Source organism: Monoraphidium neglectum (assembly GCF_000611645.1).
Source record: "Monoraphidium neglectum strain SAG 48.87 unplaced genomic scaffold scaffold00006, whole genome shotgun sequence".
Lineage (NCBI taxonomy): Eukaryota > Viridiplantae > Chlorophyta > Chlorophyceae > Sphaeropleales > Selenastraceae > Monoraphidium > Monoraphidium neglectum.
The window spans coordinates 2,286-26,314 of record NW_014013620.1 but is presented as its reverse complement, the minus strand read 5'-3'; the positions used below and the strand labels follow the sequence as shown (position 1 = coordinate 26,314).

The 24,029-nt window shown below is 67.1% G+C and overlaps 6 protein-coding genes across 6 annotated transcripts in view; 2 read left to right on the top strand and 4 right to left on the bottom strand.

Moving 5' to 3' along the window:
- Positions 1–646: 646 nt before the first annotated feature.
- MNEG_0081 (hypothetical protein) lies at positions 647–2,460 on the bottom strand (the record flags this gene model as incomplete). Its single annotated transcript, XM_014051430.1, has 4 exons — positions 647–991; positions 1,140–1,414; positions 1,615–1,960; positions 2,311–2,460. 4 exons carry the CDS (start codon positions 2,458–2,460, stop codon positions 647–649), a joined length of 1,116 nt encoding a protein of 371 aa, XP_013906884.1.
- A 1,350-nt stretch (positions 2,461–3,810) lies between these two features.
- On the bottom strand, positions 3,811–5,870 carry MNEG_0080 (ApaG; the record flags this gene model as incomplete). The annotated part of the gene is made up of 5 exons (XM_014051429.1): positions 3,811–3,912; positions 4,272–4,386; positions 4,539–4,583; positions 5,122–5,252; positions 5,553–5,870. 5 exons carry the CDS (start codon positions 5,868–5,870, stop codon positions 3,811–3,813), a joined length of 711 nt encoding a protein of 236 aa, XP_013906883.1.
- Positions 5,871–9,543: 3,673 nt separating this feature from the next.
- Positions 9,544–12,289, top strand: MNEG_0079 (hypothetical protein; the record flags this gene model as incomplete). Its single annotated transcript, XM_014051428.1, has 2 exons — positions 9,544–10,291; positions 10,512–12,289. 2 exons carry the CDS (start codon positions 9,544–9,546, stop codon positions 12,287–12,289), a joined length of 2,526 nt encoding a protein of 841 aa, XP_013906882.1.
- Positions 12,290–13,572: 1,283 nt separating this feature from the next.
- Positions 13,573–18,539, bottom strand: MNEG_0078 (Ammonium transporter 1 member 3; the record flags this gene model as incomplete). The annotated part of the gene is made up of 11 exons (XM_014051427.1): positions 13,573–13,823; positions 14,132–14,262; positions 14,685–14,834; positions 15,148–15,283; positions 15,663–15,801; positions 16,272–16,403; positions 16,646–16,746; positions 17,102–17,229; positions 17,609–17,707; positions 18,012–18,151; positions 18,279–18,539. The coding sequence occupies 11 exons, from the start codon at positions 18,537–18,539 to the stop codon at positions 13,573–13,575; spliced, it is 1,668 nt and encodes a 555-aa protein (XP_013906881.1).
- A 1,174-nt stretch (positions 18,540–19,713) lies between these two features.
- Positions 19,714–21,253, bottom strand: MNEG_0077 (nucleoside-diphosphate kinase; the record flags this gene model as incomplete). Its single annotated transcript, XM_014051426.1, has 5 exons — positions 19,714–19,763; positions 20,113–20,185; positions 20,406–20,621; positions 20,947–21,023; positions 21,217–21,253. The coding sequence occupies 5 exons, from the start codon at positions 21,251–21,253 to the stop codon at positions 19,714–19,716; spliced, it is 453 nt and encodes a 150-aa protein (XP_013906880.1).
- Positions 21,254–21,943: 690 nt separating this feature from the next.
- MNEG_0076 (hypothetical protein) overlaps positions 21,944–24,029 on the top strand; it is a gene marked incomplete at both ends in the record, with an annotated part of 4,350 nt that continues 2,264 nt past the window's right edge. The window contains 5 exons of the mRNA XM_014051425.1: positions 21,944–21,970; positions 22,513–22,608; positions 22,921–23,019; positions 23,283–23,427; positions 23,810–23,953. Of these exons, the coding sequence (XP_013906879.1) occupies positions 21,944–21,970; positions 22,513–22,608; positions 22,921–23,019; positions 23,283–23,427; positions 23,810–23,953 (511 nt within the window). The remainder of the gene's footprint in view (positions 21,971–22,512; positions 22,609–22,920; positions 23,020–23,282; positions 23,428–23,809; positions 23,954–24,029) is intronic.

The window sequence follows — 24,029 nt, the reverse complement described above, 5'->3', positions numbered from 1 at the left end:
GGGAAGTGGGCGCGCCAGCGCGGCGCGTTGGGGTGCGAGCAAGCAGCACAAGCAGGCGCGGCGGAGAAGAGCCGGAGGCGCTGAGAAAAGGGCCGTTGGGGGGGAGCGTTGTGACCAAACAGACATGTAGCAAGTAGCGGCTCAGCAAAACTGCCCGTGCTTTGCGATTCGGGCCCGATTATGCGGTTGAATACTGCGGCTGCGAAAACAGGCGTTGCGCGGCGCGGGGCCTGAGGCGCCGCCACCGCGAGCGCGTGGCGGCGCGCTGCGGTCACGCACACGGTGCAGCAGAGGCGCGCCAGAGTGGTGTGCCCCGGCCGCCGCGCGCACGCCCGACTCCAGTTGAAGGAGCAAAACAATGTTCGCGGCAAGTCGGCAGGGTTGCGAGCGAGCGAAGACGACGCGTTTTTTGTACGTCTTGCGGCAGACAAGCAGCCGCGTCTGCGTGCCAAGCGGCGTGGCTGGCTTCAACCCTGGGCCCCGGGGCCCGCTGCCGCTGGTTCGAGGGCCCACGGGGGTGGGGCGGCCGAGGCGCCTCGGGCGGCCCATACGCGGCCGCGGCCGCCACGAGCGCATGCCCTCGGTGACCCTCCCAAACCCACGCGCGCCGCGCCGCCGCAGGGCGCGCCGCCGCGACGCGCGCCGGTCAGGTCCGGGGCAGCAGGAAGGCGCCGCCGCCGAGCAGCTGCTGCTGGCGCGCGGCAAACGCGGCGTTGAGCTTGTCAATGCCAATGGCCCCAGTCGGGTCAAACTGGAACTGCAGCCCCTGCGGCCCCAGGCCGCCGCCGCCGCCGCCGACGCCCGCGCCGGGCCCGAAGCCGAACCCGCTGAGCAGCGCGTTGGACACGCCGCCGAGGCCGAGGCCGCTGCTGAGGCCGGGAAGCTGCTGCTGCGGCGCGCCCTGCGGGCCGCCGCCGAGCGCGCCCAGCGGGGGGGCAGCCATCGGGGCGGACAGGCCGAAGGCGGCGGAGGGGCCAAAGCCGTTGGCGGCCTGCGCGCGAGGGGTTGCGGCGTCGCGCGACGGGGTCTGGGGGCGACAGGATCGAGGGAGGGGCCACAAGCACAAGCACGGGCGGGGCGGCGTTCGGCGTTCGGCGCACCAGCTCATGCGTGTGGGCGCGATGATGCTTAGTGCCCACCAGCATGCCGGAGCCGTTGAACCCGCCGTACGCGGCGCCCCCAGGGAACGCCGCCCCCGCGCCCCCAAACGCCGCCGCGCCGCCCAGCCCGCCGAGGGCGCCGGCGCCCGCGCCCGCGCCCGGCGGCAGGCCGCCGTTGCGCGCGGCGACGGGGGCCCGGCTGGTGGAGCGGCCCCAGTTGATGCGGATCGCGTTGGTCCCGATGATCTGGCCGTTGAGCGCGGCCATGGCCATCTCCGCGGCGGGGCGCTCAACAAACTGCACAAAGCCGCAGCCTGCGGCACGGGCAGGCGCGCGCGCGTGAACGCGCGTGAGTCAGCCGCGGCGGGCACACAGGGTTGGGGGCAATCACGCGTGCCAGCTGGCGCCTGCTGACGACACCTCTGCCGCAGCAGGTGCTCGCACAGCGCAGCGCATGCATCCTTCGCTCTCTGGATCTCCGGACCTCTTCACTCCTGGGCCCTAGAGATCTTACCCTTGCCGGCGGGGATCTTGACGTACACCGTCTCGCCATACTGCCCAAAGATCGCGCGCAGCTGGTCCTCAGACACGCCCGCGCTGAGGCCGCCGATGAAGAGCGTCGTGTTGGTCGGGTCGAGCTCCGCGGGGTGCGGCGCCGCAGACGCCGCGCCGGCGGCGCCCGCGGCGGAGGCCGCGGCGCCGCCGCCGCCCGCGCGGCGCGCGGTCGCGAGGCTGACGCGTATGGGGCGGCCGCTGAGGTTGAAGCCCTGCATCTCGAGGGCGCGGTCGCGCTCCATCTCATTGGCAAAGCGCACAAAGCCGTAGCCCTTGGAGCGGCCGGTCGCGGGGTCCGTGATGACCTGCGGGGGGCGGGCGTGGCGGGTGGCGCGATGGCAGGGGTGGGGTGGTGAGGGCCGCGGCTCGGGGTTCAGTAATGACTCCGCGTGACCTGCAGGGCCGATGGCGATTTGGGCCGGTCCTAGGGCCGGCGAGCGAGCGGGCGCGCTACGGCCCCAAAGTGCACAAGTGCAATTTTCAACGCCAAACGCGCTGGCCTGGTGCCCAACAAAAACGGCCTGTCGCGATGAGCGCGTTGCGCTAATGCACCCGCAGCAGCAGCAGCAGCTGACGCACGGTTGACCCGAGCCTGCATGGGCCCATCGTGCCCGCCTTACAGTGGATTACAACATGGTCACACACACCCGCATACCTTTGCGGACCGGACGCTGGGGTAGAACTGCCGAAAGCTCTCCTGAAGCAGGAAATCGTTCACGTCCGGGCTCAGGTCCCCAACGAAACAACTGTGGGCCTCATCAGGAGACCCTACGGCCGCGCCTGGCACCAGGACGCCTCCCGGCATAACAGCGGCGGGAGCCTGCATGCTTAAACACTTGCGTGTGCCGTAGACCCGTCCTATACCCTCCAAATCTAGCTTATAGTTTGAATACCAGCGGCCACCGTGCACGACTGCGTACAACTTGCGCGCTGAATTGATCTTGCGTATTCACGCCGATTTACGACTGAGCCAAATCGAGGAAGAAGTGGTTGTCAAAATGGTCTACCTCGATGCTGTTGAATGACGCCGCGCTGCTCGGATCGCCCTGAGAGTGGTATGAAAGGAAGGGTTGACGAGGCGTGCATCACCCTGCGGGGTTGGGGGATGTAAGGGACTCGAGTTGATGACGGGTATGATACACAAATATAAAATATAATCTTATACCCCTCGACTGATTCTGGGACTCGCAGAGGGACGAGGATGTGGCATTTCAAAACCAGGACGTTCCACGTGGGCTAGCAACACCAGCGGCGCCTGCTGTCTGCCAAGTTGACGGATATGCAACCGTCATTACATTATACAACTTTCATGTGCACCTCGTGGCTTGTAAGGGCTCGTCATCAGCTGCTGCACCGCCCAACCTGCACCGGCATGGTAACCTCCCGGGCCAGTTGATGACTTTGTTGCTCCCCAGTGGAGGGGGGGCTGCTGCTACAGCTGACTAGCCAATAAGCCGATGCCGCAGATAATCACAGTGGCAAACGGCTCAAAGGATTCTCACTGCGGCAAAGCCGCGGCTGCCCACTGCCGCCAAAGCGCCCTACCCAATCACCCGCCCTGGCAACTGGTGCACCGCGCGCGCTGTCAAGTGCCGACGAGCAAGGGGTGTGTGGCGAGCGGGTGTCGCGGCCGCCCAGCGCATGGGCCTTTGAAGCGTGTGCGCAAGCGCAGACTGGCGCTGCGCTCCGGGGTGACGCCCAGCGGTGTTGTGTCAGCGGGTGGGAACACTTTGTCGGGTCGGGTAGCCACCAGTTGTGCTGTCAAGCACAAGATCGAAAACGAGGGTGGCTGCTGCCACCCCAGAAGAGCCTGAGGCGGAGGGCAGCTGGGGGGACACCAGCTGCATGCCAGGTGCTGCTCTCCGAGCAGCACCGTGGCCTGGGCTGCTAGCCAGCTGCTGCATCAGCTACGCCTCTTGGAGCTGGCGCCCCTCCTCGAGAGCCGGGCCACTGCACTAAGCTTTGGAAGGTGCAATGCCTTCGCGGGGGGTTACTCAGGGTCATTTGTGCATTCAGGGTGGTTGGACAGTTGCCACATATCTGTTTGCAAGTAGCAATGCGCGCCGCGTCTGCGCACATCGCCCGCAGCCCGACGCCTTGACTGCCGGTGCAGGTACCACGCCAGTGCCAGCGCCCGCCTGCCACAGCGCTGGATTCATGAGGGTTGCGGGCCGCGGTCGTCTTTGTTGAGCCCAAAGGCGGCAATCTTGACGTCGATTGTGTCCCCCCACTCGCCCGTTGCCTCGTCCATGATCACCTGAGCCAATGTTACATGCGAGATGTGTAAGGGATGAAAAGTGGGGGGCCTCGGGTTTTGGAGGGTGGGAAGCGAGGTTGTTGGGGCTCGGTGCGAAGAGCAGGACCGTGCACATCACCGGCAGGCCGTCATGTCCCCTGCATGGCGAGCAAGGTTTGCGCGCCGAGACGCCCCCGGCTGGCCCCGAGCTCAGCTCCCCAACCGCTGTGGTGCAGCAGAGGACGGGGCCCGCCTCCCGCCTGCTGCCTGGAGGCGGACAGCCGGCAGCCCCCGAAACTCCACCCATCCCCCATTCACCATTCCCCGTCTGCGCCTGCAGCCTACGCACAACGGCCCCCGCGAACCCTGAGGCAGCCCACCATCTGATACGCCCCCTCCATTTTGCCGGTGGGCGTCCGCAGAGGGCAGGCGCTCTCGTACTGGAAGCTGCTGCCCGGCTTCAGCACCGGCTGCTCCCCAACCACGCCAGGGCCCCTGGGAGACCGAGGGGTGGCGGCGCGCAACAGGGTGCTCAGGGTTGGGGACGGACGCACGCGGTTGGGCGCGAGAGAGAGTAACAGCAGCATGCCAGCACAAGGGGCTGCGTGACAGACGGACGCTTTGGCGCGCGGAGGCTGCCGGCGCACCGGACGTGGTCAGTGTGGCCGTCGCCGTCGGTGATCACCCAGTGCCTGCAGGCAGGTGAGTGTGGGGGCGCGCTTTGCACTGTGGGGGCGCGCAGGTGTACATGCTTTGTGAGCGCACATGCACACGCGTGTGCGCATTGAGCAATCACTGATGGCGATGCATCAGGTGCTGCCTCTGCTGCGCTGCTGCTGGGTATCAGCTGCAAGAACGAGAGTCGATGCTGACAGGCCCCCAACTGTGTGTCGGGTCACATGGGTGCAGGACCCCCGTGGGTGCAGGACCCCCAACTGCGGCGCGCCTGGATTTGAGCATCACGACCATCTGCCCCTCGTTCAATATGGTGACGCGGTACGCGAAGAAAAACTGCCGATTGGAGGGTACGGACTGCGACGGCACGTAGGTGCTGCGCGGCGCGGCGAGCAGCAGCGGCGGCGGGAGGGGCTTACAGGGCCAAGCAGCCGCGCGCACCACGAAGATCTGCTGCCTGCATCTACTGCGTTCTGCAATGGGGCCAAACAGGGCGCAGGAGCAGCGCATCCCATTCAAGCAGCATCGGCGCCCGGGGCCGCTCGCAGGCCCCACCTCTGCACGCGCACGCGCACGCCGCTGGTCACGGCGTCGCTGCTGGTGGGCGGGACGTCAGCCACCTCGGGCTTCGGCGGCTGCAGCTTCTCCTGCAGCTCCCGCAGCTGGTCCCTCAACCGCGCGGCGTCCTGGGGGGGTGCAGCGGGGGGTCCCACCGGCAATGAGGGGTCGGCCGCGCTGCGAAACTGCGGGCCCGCCCGCCCACCTCCGCGAGCTGCCTTCCGCCCGCTGGGCCTGGTCAGCGCCGGCGCACAGCCCGGCCCCTCCCAAGCCGCTGCCATGCAGCTGGCGGAGCAGCAGTACACGGCTCGAGGCCGCCGGTGCAGGACTCCAATACAGGGCACGCGACGCCGCACGACTCCAATACAGGGCACAATGCGCGCTGCGTGCATGCCCGCGATGCAGCAGCTGCAGCGGCGCCCGCCCACGCTCCCCACGGCCCCCGATGTCGCCGCCTCGCCTGGCCCGCGCCCCGTGTGCACCTGGTACCGCTCCTCGTCCACCGCCGCCTGCAGCTGCCGCTGCAGCACCACCAGGGGGTCCTGCAGCAGAACGTCGTCCAGCGCAGCCTTGAGCCGCGCCGCCTCCACATAGTCTTCGGACTGGATCGCCAGTTTCAGCGCCCGCTGCAGCTCCTCTGCCCCTGGCTGCGACGCGGCGGCCTGGGGTTCCCGCTCGCCGGCAGCGCAGCGGGGGTTGCGCGGGCCGCCGGCGGCGCGGTGGCCTGGGTGTGCTTGCGACGACATGCTGCGCAGCGGCACCCGCGGCACACGGGCCGGCCGCTGCGCCCACCCGACGAAAGTTTTACATTTGAGACCGCCTAACATGCTGTTTCCACTACTTTAGGAGTCAATGAGAGGCTTATCAGGACCTGACACTTGCAATGAGATCTCCGGGGATGCAAGGATCCTGTATCGCTTTCCTCAGGGTGATTCGTCCGTGCTACTTTGTCCTGCTGGCAATAAAGTCTTGCCGTCCAAGCAGCGTGTCCAGTTGACCGCGCCTCGTCAGCCGTGTGACAAGCTCGATACCAGCACAAATTCAATTTGATGCATGTGCACGTGGTACTTCACTGTGCGGTGTTATTACGGTGTACGGACATTTCGACATGGTGAAGCTTGAAGGTTGATCTGTTGTTGCCAGGATGCAGAGTGTGCAGGCCTGGCAGGTGCGGGTGGCCGTTGACATGGACCGTAGATTCGATCATCGACAGCTGTGCCGCCGCTCGCAGCGCCGCGAGCGTGCAAGCTTCTGCACACAAACTTGGCTGGGCAGCATCAGAACATGCATGGCGCAGCGGCTTCGGATCGTCCCATTGTACCTGCGGCAAGGGCTGCGTCGACAGGCCATGACCAAACCTCTGGCATGCTGCAAATGCAGGGACTGCTGGACCAGTTGGCGTCCGGCGATGGAGCCCATAGCCCCTGGCCGTGGGTACGCTCGCCCTCCGCCTCAGCCTCACGGCGAGCTGACACCTCAGGCGAGCAATCCCCGCTGCAGGCGTGTGCGCGCGTGAGAGAACAGTGCGCATGCAGCTGCTTGTGGCGCCGAGCGGTCGCCAACCTGCGCGTCCGCCTCAACCACCCACCGCCACCACGGGGGGTGACGTGACGCAGGCAGCCCAGCGTCAACGCCCAAGTATGTCACAGGCGGCAATGGCAGCAGTTGGGCAGGCGGCGCGGGGGGCCGAGCCGAGCCCGAGATCGGCACGCCGCTGGCTGACGCGCCCCCGCCGACCCCTCTGGAGGAATGGTACACCATCCTGCGCACACTCAAGTCCACCGGGGTTGGCAGAGGTGCAAATACACATCCTCCATTCAGCTCGGGGGACTGAGACAGCATTGATACGCCCTGCTGCTGCCGCCTGCCTTGTATAGTTCTCTATGCATGCCCCTCCCGACCACTGTTGCCAGAGCCACGCTCGCAAATGCAATTGCTGATGAATTGCATCTGACATCACCCACCAAACAACCTGCAGGCTCACCCGGCCGGCCAGGCAGCAGCCGCGGCGCGTCTCCCCCTGGCGGCGCATGCGGCGGCGCCGCCGCGTGCCACTCGACGCTGTCGATCGCTGCCGCGGGCCCGCGCTCCCCTTGCCACGACCGCACGGCGTCCCCGGGGCCGCCGGGCGGCCGCGCGGGCAGCAGCCTCGGACTGGGTCCGTGGGCGCTGCGCGACTCTGGACTGTCCCTGTCGGAGCTTGCGCAGCGCCGCCGCGACGCCAACCCGGCCGCGCCTGGCTCGTCGGGCCGCCAGCGTTCGGCCGCCCGGCGGCTGCGGTCGCAGCTGACGCCGTGGCGGCGCAGCTTGGAGGAGCGCGTTGCGGGGCTTGGGGAGGCGGCCGTGCAGCAGGCGGCTGCGGCAAAGGTGGCGGCGGCGGCCGCGGCAACGTCTGCAGGCGCAAGCGGCGCACCATCGGGCTGGTCGCAGCCAGCGGGGGCGGAGCGGGGTGGCGTGTGGAGCAGTGGCCGCGTAGATGCGTGGGGCGGCGGCGGCGGCGGCGGCGGCGTCAGCAGCGGCGGTGGATGGGTGAGTGCGCGCTCGTCGGGGAGCGGGGCGCCTGCCAGCGATGCTGCGGCGGGCGCAGACGTGTTCCGCGCGCGGCCGCGGCGGCTGTTCGACAGCCCGCTCCCGCCGCCTGCGCGTGCCAGCGCAGGCGCCCCCGCCCCCACGCCTGCCGTCGCGGCCGCTGCTGCAGCTGACGCGTCGCCGGCCTGCTCGAGCAGCCATTCAGCCAGCGGCAGCCGCGCCGCGGCGCCGGCGCCGCCGCTCGTGTCTCCGGCGCAGCCGCCGGCGTGGGCGGGCGGCGGCAGCCCCGCAGGCGTGCCGCCCGCGGCCTCCAGATCGCCGCGGCTGCGGCAGATTCACGCCAGGTACGAATCCGCAGTCCTCAGCCCCCTACGCGCCTCATCCGCGAAGCGCGCCGCGAGCCGCGAAAGGGCCGCGCCGCCGTCGGCGCCGGACCCGCTGGCGGCGGCAGGGGCTGGCGGCGGCGGCGGCGGCGGCGGCGCGGCCGCGGCGCCGTCGGAATCGCAAGGGTCGCCAAGTTACACGGCGGCGCGGCGGCGGGAGTTAGTCGGAGAGCTCAGGCGGGTGGTGGGGCGGCTGCGGGCCCTGGGCGGCGCAGAGGCAGTCGCTGGCAGCAGCGGTGGCGGCGCGACGGCCGGCGAGGCGGCGCGCTTGCTGGCGGAGGCGGAGGCTTTTTGCAGCCCCGCGGCGGCGGCGCGGCCCGCTCGGCGGCTTGGATTCGATGAGGGCGAGGGCGAGGACGGCGAGAAGGGCGAGGAGGGCGGCAGCATTAGGGCTTCTCACAGCAGCCTGACTGTTAGCGGCAGCAGCAGTGAAAACGGCAGCTGTAGCGGTAACAAGCGCGGCAGCGCTCGTGGCGCGTCGGGGCCCGAAGAAGGCGACAAGCGGTGTTCACGTGAGCCGCCTGCGGCCGCGGCCGGCGAATCGGCGGGCGGCAGGCAAGAGCGGGCGCGCAGCGGCGCCGCCGGCAGCCCGGCCCGCTCGGTGGGCGCAGGCACGCCCATGGCGGCGCCTGTCGCGGCCGCCGGCGCCGTCGACGCGTGGCTTCCGAGCCCGCCTGCTTTCGCCGTTGCCGGTGGTCCGGGGTCGCCCGGCGGCCTTGACTATAGACGGCGCATGACCGCGGGCGCCATCCATGCCGCGGCCTCGCCAGGGCACCGTCGCCTGCTTTCATTGGGCTCCTTGGCGGCGGCGCACGCTACATCCCCCGCAATCCAAAGTCTTCCGGGGCCGGCCTCCCTGCCCGCCCGCCTGGCTGGCAGCCCTGTCGTCCACGCCACGGACGGTGCAGCGGGCGGTGACGGCGGCGGCGGCTCGGCGCATGCGGGGTCCCCGGGCGCGGCCGCTGCAGCAGTGGTCGCGACGCCCAACGCAGCGGCGCCGTCTGCGGCGGCCGGGGCGCCTGCGCCAGGGCAGAACTGGGTGTCGCCTCAGACGTGGCGGGCCTCAATTGAGGGTCTCGCGGCCAGCCCGTGGCCGGCAGAAGCGGACGGCGGCGCTGCTGGGGGTGTGCCAAATGTGTGGCTCACTATATCGCCACTGGGGGCGCCGACGGCGGCGGTCGGCAGCGCCGGCGGCGAGGGCGGGGCAGGGGATACAGGGGCGGGCCCGGCCGCGCAGACGCAGGCAGGGGTGCCGACAAGGAGCCCAGGGGTCGGTGGCTACGCAGCGGGGCGCCTGCGGCGGCGGTGGCTGTCCGACGGGCGTGGAGCGGCCGCGGCCGCGGCCGCCTTGCCAGCGGTCGCAGCCGGGGCCGCCTCGGCAGCAGCCGCGTCCCCTCTGAGGCGCGCCGCCTCGGCCGCCGGCACCGCCGACCGCTCCCCAACTGCCGCAACGAGCGCGGGCTCGGCGGTGGCTGCGGCGCCACGGGCTTCGCTCCGCGCGGCCGCCATGGCAGGCGCCTCGTGGGTCGCCGCCGACGGCATTCATGGTGACGTCACCGGCGGGCTGCTCGGCAGCAATGGCGACGTCGGCGGCAGTTGGACAGGCAGCAAGCCGTGGGAGGTGCCTCCAGCCCGCCTGGCCCCCGACGGCTGCGATACCGGCCCCTCTGCAGCGGAAGCGGGGCCGTCGAATCCCCGAGAGGACGCCGCCGCGACGCCACAGCCGGCGCCGCGGCTGTCCGCTCGTGCAGCCGGCGTGCAGGGGTCAGGCATGGACGCGGCGGCCGCCGCGCTGTCGACGCCGCTGCTGGCCTCCAGCTCGACTGCGGTCAAACAGCTGTCCGGCACGTGGCGCGAGGAGGCGTTCGGGGCGCGGGCCAGGTGGGAGGCGCTGCTTGCAGATTGGGACGCCGCCGCCGCAGCGCCCGCGGCGCAGCCCTCCAGCGGCGGCGGCGGCGGCAGCGGGGTGGGGATGCGTGGCGCGGGCGCGGAAGTGGCTGCGGCGGGACAGGATGCGGCGGCGGGGCTGCCGCAGAGCGTGCCGGGCCCGGTTGAGGCAGGGACAGCCGCTTATGCGGGCAGCGGTCAAGGGCCGGTCCAAATTGACGAGGCATGGTCAGAGCCGCCAGCCGTGCATGCGTTGGGAGGCGGCGGCAGCAGCATTGCCGCGGGCGGCGGGTCGCCGGAGGCGCGCGACGCGCTGAGCCCGCTTCCCGGGTGGTCGCTGGGGGTGCCCGGCGCCCAGGCGTCACCAGGTGGGTCACCCGAAGGAAGCTGCTTCCGCAACTCCCATGTTTGGGAGGGGGCCACGTTTACCTGCTACAGCGGTCTTCAGCTCACCTGCATGTGCTGTGTGGACTCCTGCTTGGCACCAAAACCAGACAAGTGGTGAGACCAGGTGTCGAGCATGGCATCAGGCCTGCCCACTGGGTCTGAAATTAAATGGAACCCTGCCGCGTCCCACCCGCCGCGCAGCGTCAGCCGCGTCAGAGCTGTCGCTCTGCGGCATGGGGAGCCGCCTCCTGGCCTCGCCGGTGGTGGGCTTTTCCGCCGCCGCAGGCCAGGGCTGTGGCGGCCCCGGCATCGCCCCTTCGCCCGCCGGCACGCTGCCGCCGCGGCCTGTGGCCGAGGCCGTCGCCGCCGCGGCCGCGGCCGTTCAGGGGCAGGTAGCCGCGGCCGGCGGGGAGAGGCCGCGGCCGCCGGCGGTCTCGCCGGTGCGGCCGACCCTGCTGGAGGCCGCCTTTGACCGCGTTGCGGCCGCCGCGACGCCGACGCCGCAGCGGGCGTCGCCAGGGCGGCGTCTGTCAACAACGCAGCAGCAGCACCACCACCAGCGGCGTCAGCAGCAGCAGCAGCAGCAGCAGCAGCAGCAGCAGCAGCAGCAGAGGGATGCGGACCGCGGCCTGTCGGGCCTGCGGGCGTCCACCTCAGCGCAGCCGGCGCGCGCCGCCGAGCCGTCGTCTCTGGAGCGCCTAAGAGCCCTCCAGGCGCGGCTCTCTGCCATGACCGCCGCCGGCCGCGGTCCCAGCCCTGCCGCTTTCGCCCCTCCCGACGCCCCGCCGGCGCCCACCACGGCGGACCCGCCGGGCAATCCCTTGGCTGACTTGGCGCCCCAGCACTCGCCCGCGCGCGGGAGCCTCGCCAGCGCCGGGCGGGCAGCCCCAGCCGGCGCTGATGCGACGCCGCCGCAAGCCTCGGACTGTGCTGCGTCGGGCAACGCGCTGCCGCAGTCGTGCGCGCCGGCTGGCGGCCATGAAAGCCAGAAGTTGGGCGCCGCGGCCGTCGCGCGCGGCTCCGCGCCGCCCGCGGGCTCCGCCTGGCTTCAGACCAGCCGGCTGCAGAACCTGATGCTGCGCCACAGGCAGCGCCAGCTGCAGCGGCGGCTGCGGGGTGACGCGCCACCCGCTGCCCCTGCTGCCCCCGGTCCCGCCGCGCTCTCGCCCATACGGGCAGCTCTTGGCGTAAAATCCTTGGAAGCGGCGACGGTGCGCCTGCCACAGCCAAAGGGCCCTGCGCGGCTGTCAGACGGCGACTCGAGGCCCGTGGCATCGAGCGGCAGCAGCAGCTGTGGCGACAGCAGCAGCCGCGTGCCAGGGCCGGGGCAGCTGACGCCGGGGGGGACGTGGCAGGAGCGTGTGTGCAGCATGGCCGCTCACAGGGTCACCAGTGGGAGAAGCTGCTCAGATGTCAGCCCGGGCCGCACGCCCTCGCTTGCAAAACAGCAGCGGTCGGTGAGAGACACATCGCCGCGGGGACGCGTGCAGATGCTGAGGCCGCGGCGGCCGCAGCAGCACCAGGAGCAGGTGCAGCAGCAGCTCAGCGCTACTCATGGCCAGGCGCGCGCAGACGCAGCCAGGCCTGCGCCTCATTCTGTGGTCACAGACCATGCTCTGTCGCCAGCGCAGGCACTACGCACGTCGCGCATGCTGCCTGGGGCGTCTGTTGGGGGAAGTCCAGCCTTTCGGAAGTTGTTGGAACCCGGAGCACCAGCTGTGTTTCAGCTGGGTGCTGGGCAGCCGCTGGGGCAGCAGCCGCAGCGGCGGCCGCCGTCCCTGGGACGCGTCGACGGAGGCGGCGGTGAAGTTGGCGTGTCGGTGTCGCAGCGCCTGGCGCTTCTGACGCGTCAGCTGCGGGAGGCCGCATTGGAGCTGCAGGCGGCCCAAGGAGTGGAGCAGCAGCAGCAGCAGAACGGCGTGTGGCAGCCGGTGGCTGCGTACGTGAGAGCGCCCCTGGCTCCTGAGGTGTTCCTGTAATCGCCGTCGTCTGCTGGTCATGCAAATGACTCCCGACCCTCCTGGTCCAATTGCTTTTGCACGTGGGTCCCCTGTGCTTTGTACATTACTTTGGGGTAAATGCGAAGTGCAACATATTAGTAGGTGCGACACACGTGCGTGACAGCTCGCAATATTTGGGAGGGGAAGCGCTTGCTTTGAATTGCGCGCCAGGGCCCGGCAGCAATGGTTGCTGCCTGGCAATGGCGGAACAGCCAAGGCGCAGCGCTCATATGAACTTGGCAGGAAGCTTGCGATATTTTGCATCAGCGCAAACGTTTGTGTTCTGGACACAAGGTTGCGACCCTCCCCATATCGTGGAGAGGGATGGCGGCAGCCACGCTTCTTTTAAGGCGTGCAGCAAGTGTTGGCGCAAAGTGCGCAGGGTGTGCGACGCCTCTGCAGGTGCCGCGCTCGCAATTGACGAATGTGGCCAAAACCCTGAGTCCTTGGAAACCCTGGGGGCGGCGTATGCGACTGGGGCCCAGGGCGTGTGTTCTTGCAACTGCGTGCAGTAAGGTGGCCACCAGAAGCAGCTAGCGCGACGTGCAACAGCAAGGCCAGGTGCTCGCGCTGTGTGTCAAAAGATGGAGGCAATGCGTGCTACATTAATCAGGGGATTGATCGCACGTTCACCAGGATTGCTCTCGTCATCGCGTTGAGGACAAGCATGCTGATAGTCCAAATGCTGTGTTGCAGGATGCACACCGGTGAATATCAACACATGCTGCTTGGGAGCTGCAGCTACTATGATTGGCCATTGGCATATGCAGGCTAGGAGTTAATCGTGCGTGGTACCCAAACTTGCAGTCACATTGATTGTGGTTTATGGTGCAGCCGCCATTCACGCCGAACACCCACTCTTTCAAGCTGTCACAAGCGCGCGACGAGGAGCCTCAACCTCAGGCGTGTGCACACACACGCGACAAAGCCCAACCGACGGCTCCCTGCAAAGGCGCAGGCCGGTCCTCGATTTAAAAAGAAAGAATGAACACTCACGACAGATATCATCGGTCTGCTTGCTGTGCGGCTGAGCGACGATGCACTATGGTGCAATGCAACCCCAATTTTGATGCCATTCCGTACTAGATGCCACCTCCTTATTTTTGTAACTGTTTGGCTTGTTCGCCCGTGCAGCATGCCTCTGGTGACATCATTGCCCATTGGTCTTGTCTTGTAATGACGATGCCAACAACCCGGGGTTCCCCGGGAAGTTTCGCTTGGTTCGCACGATGACATCATCGCACGTCACCTGCGCCTCAGGGTCACACGTACCCGGCGCGCTTAGTTCGGGGCTTGGTGGGCAGCTCGTTGGTCGTCAGCACACCATATTTCGATGCGTCAAGGCCTGATATCTCCTGCTCTACCGGGACCCTCACGACATTGAGCCTGCGGGCCACCCAGAAGTAGGGTACAAGCAGGGCGGACACCCAGCACAGCGCAGACAGCAGGGCGACGACCTGGCAGGCGAGCAGGCGGCCGTCGCCGCCGAAGAAGACGCCCCAGCGGCGGCCGACTGGGGGGGGGGGCAGGGGACAGGAGGCGGGCAGGGGAAGGTCAGTTGGCGGCCAAGGCGCGGAAGAGCCCTAAGAAGAGCGCCGCCAGCTGCTCTCCCAGCTGCTGTGCCCGTCGAACAGCGGCCGCCAAATCCCCGGGTCCCTCACCATGCGCTGCACCAGACGATTGCTCCCCCCGCCCCCGCCACCCGTCGCGCCGTCCGTACCCAGGGCCCCACGCAGCACGACTGGCCGAGGCGACATCGCGCAATATAGGGACGCTCCCTCCTGCAGTAACCGCGCGCGCAGCCGGCAGCAACGCGCGCACCTGCCGGGCCGGGGGCGCCGTAGACCTCTTCCACGTATTGCTGGCGGGCGAAGAACCCCACGCACAGCGTGCCCAGCGCGCCGCAGCCGAGGTGCATTGGGACGGCCGACACGACATCGTCCAGCCGCAGCCTGGCCAGGGGGCCGGGGGGGGGGACCAGAAGCCAGGGGAACCAGAGAGTGGAATGCCGAGAGGACTCACAGAGGCAAATGGGCCGAAACGCACACCCCAGGCGCGTGCATGGGTATGTGCAGATGCAAGCACGAGTATAGCTGTGTTGTGGCACGCAGTCTTTGTCCGAATGCTCTCATAATGTAATCAACACACACTTGCACACAAGCACAAACGCACACACATAACCCCCCCACACACACACACACAAATACACACACACATACACACACCAAAACAAACACACGACACTGCGCATGTACACACACGCACACACACACACACACACACACACACACACAAGCAAGCACGCACACAAACAATCACAAGCACACAAGTACACACACGCGTGCCCGTGTGCGTGTACCAACTCTCATCTCACTTGAGCATGAGATGGTCCACAGCGATGAACGTGCCCGCAGCCAGCACAGCTACGATGACAGCCGCCCACGGGTCGATGACGCCACACCCCGGGGTGACTGCTACCAGGCCACACAGCACGCCGTTGCAAAGGGCCATGACATCATACTTCCTGCATGTGCCGGCCGTGCGGTTGGGGAGGGGGGGCAGCGCTCTGGGATGGCTGCCGCCGCTTACTCAACAGGAGGGGTGCTGGTCGGGCGGATCCCCACACATTGGAAGCGTTGGCGATTCGCGCGATTGGATTGGATTTAGGGCGTCCGAGGAATCGTCAACAGGTTCCTGCACACGAGCACACCACAAGACCCGAGTGCTCAAAGAAGCCACTCTCCGCACGGCGCTGCTCGACACCCCTTGCCACACGCTTATGGGGCGCGGTTCATGGCAAACAGCGCAGGGGCACACCGCGAGCCGGCCGCACCCACTTTGTGAGGGCGTAGACGATCAGCATCGCGCTCAGCCCCCCCGTGCCGGCCCCGATGGTGGTCGTCACGGCGGTGCGCGCCACCAGGGCGGCTGTGGAGTAGGTGGACACCGCCAAGGCCGACCCGGGGTTGAAGCCTGCATGCCGCAAGGACAGGCGGTAACCCGCCGGCGGGGAAAGTGAGGGACAACCGGCTGCAAGGCCAGCCGTGCGACTGGCATCCGCCGCCGCTGCTGTCGTATTGGTGACGTTTCCAGCGCTGCGCTGCGTGCTGCCCACACGTCCTTGGCCCGGCGGCCGCGTCCCCGTTTTCACCGTGCAAGGCCAGCAACGGCCGGTGCTTGCCAGGTCACAAAGCCCCGGAGCAGCCGCCGCCGAGCGCCCGAGCCACGCGCTCGCACATTGTGGAGGCCGAGCTTGCGCTGACCCACGTCAAAGTGCGGGCCCACGATGCGTGGGCGCGTTGCTCGGGCAGTTGTGGTGGCCGAGATGCGGCCACGCGTCGTGGCGGCTCACCGTACCAGCCGAACCAGAGCAGGAAGGTGCCCAGCACAATGAGATTTGAGTTGTTCTCGCGGTAGCCCCTGCAGGGGGAGCCGTCGATGCCGAAGCGGCCGACGCGGGGGCCACAGAAGTATACGCCGATGAGGGAGGCCTGCGTGTGTGGTGGCGGGGGACTTGTACAATCAGCGAGATTGTGATTAGGGTCCAGATAGATGCAGCGTCCCGCGGCTGCCCGGTGCTGGGGTCATTTAAGCTCATGCAAGGCGAGGCTGGTAGGGTTTGGGGCTTGTGGCCGCATGGGCTCGAGAGGGGATGCGGGTGACAGGGGTGAAGAGTACACCCTCCGGGAGCGGAGATAAAGGCGGGAGAATTTTGATGGGATGCCGGCCACAGTGCAGCGTCTTTCAGATTTATACCAGCAGGACACCACAACGCCCAAACATATGGTTGCCAACGGATGCCACAGGATTTCGTTGTGCAGCTGGCCCCAGGTTGAGGCGTGCTGCGGCTGCTCCTATCCATAGCTTGCCTCACACACGTCCCGCACGCGCTTTGGCCGACAGCCCTCTTGGCCCCGCCCTTCCCGTTCCCCCGCCAGTCAAGCGCGTGCGACCCACGCACCGCGCCGCCGACTGTGTGCACGACCACGCCGCCCGCAAAGTCGATGGCGCCGCTGCCAAAGAGCGGGGCCGCCGCCAGCGGCGACAGCCACCCCCACTGCGTCCACAGCCAATGGGCGACGACGGGGTACACCTGAGGGTGGGGTGCCGTGGCGTGCGCGGTTGATCCAGAGGTACATTATGCTTGGATGCACGCGGCCTTCTTCTGCCAGTGCTTCCACAAGATGGGGTCAAGGCCGTGCCGCTTGTGAATGGGTTTGCTTGATCACCAAAGCACGTGATTATGAAACGGACGACCGATGTGGCACGCCTCGTTAGCCCAGTGTCACCCGAGCGTCGCCAGCGCGTCACCCGGTGTCACTCATTGTCACCCACCAGGCTGCTCATGAAGCAGGAGTACAGCATGTAGGTCCCGAATGAGATGCGCTCCGCCACCGCACCAGACACAATGGTCGTGGCCGCGGCAGAGAACGCCCCTGCGCCAGGGTGCGTGCGTTCCGAGGGCGCGCGCGGCGGGAGGGCGGTGGGGCATGCATGAGCGGCGGCGTGCCTGAGGCTTTGGGATCGGTTGTTCCCTAGCTTGGTGCAGCAGACGTCCTCTCGCCGCCGACACAGCCCCCCCCCCCCCGGGACGCAGGGCGCTTGAGGGGGTAGTGTTGCCATGATGGAGGAGTTGTCTGGCTGCAATGGGCTTCAGTGCTGCAAGTGTGACAGGCGGCGTTGCAACCACATGGCAGCAAAGCCAGTAGTGGCTTTGCTGCCCTTTCCCTTCAACGGTCTTCGTAGGCTGGATCCCTAAGGGCGGCCCCAAAAGCACAGCGCGGCCCTCACAGTGGAAAAAGAATTGGGGGTAGCCCTCTCCGTCAACACCGGTGAAGCTGACGCTGTTCAGCGCGAAGTTCCCGGTGCCGATGAAGGGGTTGGCACGGCCGTTCGACTGCCCGAACGCAAAGCCGTTCCTGGATGACGGTGCGGCGTGATTGGTTGTGGCGGGGTCAAGGTGGAGGCCGCGACATGCGGCTGGGACGACGCACCATTGGTGTTGCAGGCTCGGCCCGGCGCGAGCGCATTCCACGTGCCGGGCAGGGCCGCGGCGCGCGCTGCATCGCCACAGGTTTCCCTCTGAACGGCTCGTGCTTGTCTCTTCATCGACAGCCCAAACCCCTGCAAATCGATCCATCCTCTATCACGCCGCACTGTCGCGGCTGCCTGGTCCGCTTGTTTCACAAGCAGCCTCCTCAGCAACCCAGCCGTGTGCCTGTCTGACCACCTGCCCCTGACCCCCCCTTTGCCCCCAACTCTCGCTTAGGCTAGTATGGCCTTGCCCTTCAAACCCACCCAAGCAGGTACCAGGCCAGGGTGCCCACGGAGCAGTCCACCACGTTCTTCATCAAGATGTTGCCTGCATTCTTGACGCGCACGTGGCCCGCGCACAAGCTGGGTCGGGTGTCAGCCATGGTGGAGGATTAGGATCGGGGCGGAGGGTTAGACGCAGGGGTGAGGAGTCGGGGCTCACACGCACGCACGCAACTGCACACTTGGACACAAGCACATGCGTGCGCTCTGTCACGCACGCAGCCAGCATTCAGAGCCTCACACGAGTGTTGAGGGGTGCCAAGGCTGCCGGCTCGCGTTGTAGCGGCGGTGGGCGCGGCTCTACGCTCTGTCAATTGGCTGATGACGCGGCACCCGCTGCGCCCCGCGGCCCCCCGCACACGGCTCTCGCACGACGCGCGCTCACCAGGCAAAACCGGCCTGGTGTTTTGTCATGGCGTTTGGAACGCAAATGCGCGTGGCCACGTGGCCAACAGAGGTGTGGATGGGGGCAGCGAAGAGGGGCAGGTCAAGGGCAGCGCTGGAGTGAGCGGGGTCGCAGCAAGGCTAGAGGGGGGTGGTGGACGGGGATGCTGGGGTAGCAGGGGTGGCACCGAGGCAAGCCTAGGGGTGGGGTGGCGCATGCCGCCGGAACCAATAGGTGTGTGCCGCAGACGGCCGAAAGCCGACCAACCTGCATCAGGAACACCAGGTAGCCCGAAAACAGGATGAACACGACATCCGTGCTGTGCGCCTGCTCGGCCGCCGCGGCGGCGGCGGCCGGCTTGGCGGCCGCGCTGGCGGCTGTCAGATGGCGCAGCACGGCGGCGAGCGGGCTACCCGCGGCGGCGACGTCGACCGCTGCGCAGACATCGGCGGCCGCGGCGGCCCCCACGAGCTTGGCAACCGCCGACAGGTCGTCTGGGGAGCAGGCGAGCGTGGCCGCTGCCGGCATGGTGTGCTGCGGTTGGCGGGCACGAGAGAGGGGAGACCAAGGCTGCGAGCAGCGGGCGGCACGGCGCCGGCGCCCTGCTGGCTGCGGCTGCTTGGGTTGCCAAGCCGCACCGTTGCTGACTGGCTTGCTCTTGGCTGTCCCGGCAGGCTCAGCGGCCCTCGCTGTATCCGTGTGCGGGACGGCGGTGCTGTCCACGGCCGGTGCAACGTCGGCGCTGCGTCGCAGTGCAGCACTTAGGGCCTGCCGGCTAATGCTGCCACGAAATACCTGCTCGTGACGTGCAAGTGGGGCGCCAAATCAATGCACGCGGTTCATGTGGGGCGCATTGATCGCACGGGGACCACGGGATGACACTTGGCAGCGGACGTACTAAACAAAGTAATAATAAAAGGTTGCTCATTGGTCGGACGATGCAAGCACCAGCCACCAATTGCCCGATGATTGGTCGGACGATGCAAGCACCAGCCACCAATTGCCCGATGATGGAACAGGTGCGGGGTGACTTGGGAGGTAGCCGGAAGCTCAAAACCGCAACTTCATACAATATGCCCACTCGCAGACACTCACAGACGCTGTAGAAGCTTCACCTGAGTTGTTGAAGACCCCGTCCTAGGAATGGCGAGGTGCTGACGCCGCCTTCTCGCCCAAATGGTGAAGGGATGATGAGAGCACCAATAGCCTATGCGCGGGTCCGAGACCTGAGTGTGGCGCGCTTTTACGCGCATCAGAGATGCACCACAGCACTTGTCACGTGCTCTTGCAGGTGCACTTAACATCAACATAGTCTGCAGGCAGAATAACATGTGACGGGGCCAAAGCAGGCTGGGTAAACAGTGTGAGTTGGCCAACCACCGACCATCCCATTTCAATGGCTGCACCACAGCCCAACTGTCTCCCATTTGCGCAGCTGTGCAGATGTTGCTTGATAGAATTGTATTGTCACAGGAAAGGCCGCTACTGTGCCAACAGCCTGTGCTCTCTCAGACAACCGCCTGGGCTGGGCAGCCAACCGCATTGAGCCCCTCAGCCCCGTTCAATGCAAACCCCATCCGCCCAGTCCACTGGAATACAGCGCCGCGGTTTGTTACAGCGGCGAGCAAGCACGAGGGAGCTGCGGTCCGGGCCCTTGCATCTTCGAGTGGGGTTCAAGGGGATAAGAATTCATGCGGCCGCCCTACTCGTAGATCCAGGGCTTGGCGGCGGGGGTCCAGTCAACAAGGCTCTCTGGGGGACGCGCGGGCGGCGGGTTGGCGGACGCACGAGAGGGATGGTGAGGTTGCTGCAGTGATGTCTCGTCAAGCGAGCAGCACTTTTAAAGGTCGGTGGCAAAGTGAATGTCCCAAGGCATGACAAGACGGCTGTTGCGCAAAATGTTGCTGTTTGCTCAGCATACACCTGGCTTGGCAACAGTTTCCACGCTGCAACCCCCCTCCTCGCCCCCCATGTCCAGAGCACAGCAGCGCGGACGCAAACCCTGCAGGTGAGCAGCTAAGCCTGGCGCCGGCGCCCTCCACCTCCCCCTGGCGCAGGCGGCCCCTTTTTGAACCTCCACTGCCCCCTGTCTCGCGCTCACCGCCGAACCAGAGGGCGATCTCCTTCTGGGCGTTCTCCACGGTGTCGGAGCCGTGGATCACGTTGCGCCCCACCTGAGGCAGCAGCAGGCGTCGAGGACAAGCAAGGTGCGTCATTGCTGCTGCGGCCTCCGAAACGCACAGGCAGACGCAGCCCCGGAAGGTGGGCCTCGGGCGCCGCGTTGCCTCCAAGACATGCGCGCCTGGGGGCCTGCCAAAGCGGGCCCCTACATGAGCCAGTTCGACGCAACGGCCCCCGTTCCACGGCCCACCATCCCCCCCCCCCGCCCCATACCTCGATGGCGAAGTCGCCGCGGATGGTGCCGGGCTCGGAAGCCAGGGGGTTGGTGGCGCCGATGATCTTGCGGCCGGTGGCGACGACGCCCTTACCCTCCCAGACCATGGCCACCACGGGGCCGCTGATGATGTAGTCGACCAGGGCCGGGAAGAAAGGCTTGGAGGAGAGGTCGGCGTAGTGCTTCTCGGCCTGGGCGCGCTCCACGCTCTGGAGCTGCGGGTGCAGAGTGAGGGGATGTGTGCAAGAGGCTCAGTGTGTGGGAAGGGAGGAGGCGGCGTGCTCCAAGGCGGAGGTGCGGCGTCGGTCGAAGCAGAGACAGGCAAGCGATGCTTGATGTAGGTCGGATTGACCACTGCGAGAGGCAGGAACAGCTGAGCACATGTCGAGCGGCTTGCCCGCGGCACGCCACAGCGTGGTGTATGATCAGTCGCAGTGCCGCAGGGGGGGGGGTGAAAGAGGCCTGGCTCTGGTTGAGCCGGCCCGCTCGCTTCGCCTGGTCGGACAGCAGCAAAGGCCGAGAGCCCGAGAGGCGGCACACCTTCAGGGCCCTGAGGGTGTAGCCGCGCTGCTCGAAGCGCTTGATGATCTCGCCCACAAGGCCGCGCTGCACGCCGTCTGCGAGTGTGGGTGTGAGTGGTCGCTGCGCATGAGGAGGCAGCCACTGACTGTTTGATCAGTGGGCAACAGATGCTGGCATGCTCCACGCGGTTGGGGGTGCACTGTTCCTTGAATACAAGTGCTCACTGCTCATGGCCGCGATCCTGGACATAGGGCATATGTTGGTTGCATGCCACGCCCTGACCCTCACCAGGCTTGATCATGATGTAAGACTGCTCGGTCGCCATTTTGTCGGCTGCATTGTGCAAAGAAGGAAAGCATGGGTAGCTTCAGAGGGGAAGGGAGCACAGCTCAAGCTGCTGCAGCAGCTGCGGTGTGCACAGGCACGGCACTTGCGCGCGAGGGCATCTGCTGCAGGATCACTGTGCGGGCAAGTCTCCGATGCACTCAGCTGCCATACATCGCACAATGCAGGGTTGAGAGGGCGATAGGCCATGCCCGCCGTCCGCCGGCCGTGGGATCGCACAATGGCAGGATCGCGCAGAGTCGGCCCCGGCTGCGACGTTAGCAGCTAACAGCAGCACAAAGATCTCAAGCGCGACGCTCGCACGCGCCAGGAGGATCATGCACGCCCAACAGCAACTGGCGCGGGGGCCACGGTCTCTCGGCGACGCACCGTGCGAGTACTAGGCGTTGAACGGCGAGTAGTGTGCAAAAAAAAGAGTAGGTAGAAGAGGCGATGTAAACGCGTCCAGCACCTTTGAAGCCGGTGGCACCCGTTCGGTGATCTCTCGACACCTGCACTGACACAAGGTTCCGTGTGTTGATGTTGATACATATAACGGGATACTGCTGCATTCGTTGCATTGTAATAGAGCGTGCGCACGCACGTACGGTACTCTGCTCACCATGAAGGGGTCCACCAGAACATAGAGGGCGTCGCAGCGAGGCAGCTGTTCTGCAGGCCTTTGTATAGCATGGATAATGCTTCAGGTCCTGCGCAGGTGTGTCGCGGCGCCGATCACCGCGCAGTGTGGTGTGAGTGTGTGGATGAATGGGAACGCTGCACACACGCGACCCCGTCGCTGCCGGGCCCAACATACAGGAAGTGGAGGAGCTGCGAATCCCTCTCCTCGCTGCTCATGGCGAGGAGGAGATCATCTCAGCTGCGGAAAGCGGGCCTGGCACAGGCAGTGACGGACAGCATGACGTCGAGACAGGGGCACCAGAGGGCGGCCCAGCGTCTCATGGGACTGGAGTGGAGGCCTCCATCGAGCCGGGCGACGAGGCATGGACGGTGCGTCGCGTGCCGCTGCGCACGACATGGCGATGGCCGCTGGACATCACTGCGCGCCGGGCAATCGCTGCCTGCTTATGCGCTGAGTGGTCTGCAACCCTGCGCAATTCTTCAGTTATGCAGCAGGAGTGTGTCTCCACAGCGCACACACGCATCTGTGCTCTGACTGCGTTGAGCTCGCCTGGCTTGATTTGACCACCGCACCTGACACCCCGAGCCGCCCCGCCGCTCCCTGGTACACCGTGCCAGGCCCCCGGACGTTCCCAGGTGGCGCTCTACCTGCTGGATCTCATGCGGCTGCTGATCTTCTACTGGGCCCTGGCGGCAGACGTGCTGCTGCTCAAGGTAAGCGCGGCCGGCGGCCGCAGCTTTTGCCGGCGGGTCGAGATGTTGGCCGTCGGCACGGGCGCAGTGCGCTGCCGGATTTTGAGTGTGGCTGGTGCTGCTGGTGCAGCGGCGGCCGTGGCGGCTGCAGCGGATGCAGATGGCGCGTCAGCTTTTGGCGGAGGCTGCGGGCAGGGGGCAAAGCACCAGCAGCAGGGGCGCAGCCTGCACTACTCCTGCGTCGATTTGATCCAAGGGCACAGCAGGCCTCAGGCGACGCGCCACGCCCTTCACTCATACGTCGCCGCCCGTCGAACCCTGCTGCGCCCCCAGGAGCTGTTTGTGCACGACCACACGGCCGCGGCGGGCGTGGCCACCGCAGCTGCGTCGGCGCACCACGTGCTGATGTCGCTGCTGCTGATCGTGCGGCAGGTGGGCGGGGCCGGCGCAAGCAGGACGCTTCAAGGGGCGGCTGCGGCTTTGCAACGCGGCTGCCGTGGGCAGCAGGCGTGGCAGCAGCGGTCAGCAGCAGCAGGAGCTGAGAGATGGAGTTCGCGTGCCTGCAATGCCCGCGGTCACGGGGCGGTTGGCCCCTCTGCAGCTCCCACCGTCCACCTCACACCACCCGCCGCCCCCCTGCCCCAGCCCAAGTATAAGCAATCCCCCCGCTTCTATCGGCCACGCGCCTCCTCCAGGGCTGGCTGGCCGCCGCGGGGCAGGCGTGCGGGTTCATCCTGACGCTCAACCCCTTTGAGAGCCTGCGGCCCATCCCTGACGGCCTGCTGGGCCTCGTCATCATCAGCGTGGGCTTTGTGGCCTACGTACTCATCGCCGCTTCGGGTGGGTGCGCCTGGGCGATTGCGCCTGGGGGCGGCCCAACGTCCGCCGGGGCGCGGCATCAGACCCTGGCCTCGGCCTTGTTGATGTCGCAAGTGGTGTGGCCGCGACGGTCAAGTTGACAAGGCGCTCCTTGGGGAGCGATTGTGTGCGCCTTGCATCTCTAAGAGTACGCGTGATGTTCGGCTCGGCTCGCGCTTGTGCTCACGCGCACACGCACACACACACACACACACACACACACACACACACACACACACACACACACACACACACACAAACACACACGCGCACGCGCGCGCGCATGTTTGTGCAACACACACACTCTCTCTTTATTTCTCCCACTCACTCACACTCACACGCGCACATACACACATACACACAGGCCTGATCTTTGTGGCCTACTGTGTCGTGTGCTACCTGGTGACGGCGCTGCTCTTCAGCCTGCTCATACTGGACCTGGCGGCACTGGTGCTCACCGTGGCGCCCGCCAAGAGCATCTTCAAGTACACGGACCTCGTCTACACAGGTGGGCGCTGGCCGGACAGGGGGCGGGCACTTGGCGGGGCGTGGGGGGTTGGGGGGTTAAAAGGTGAGCGGCGGGG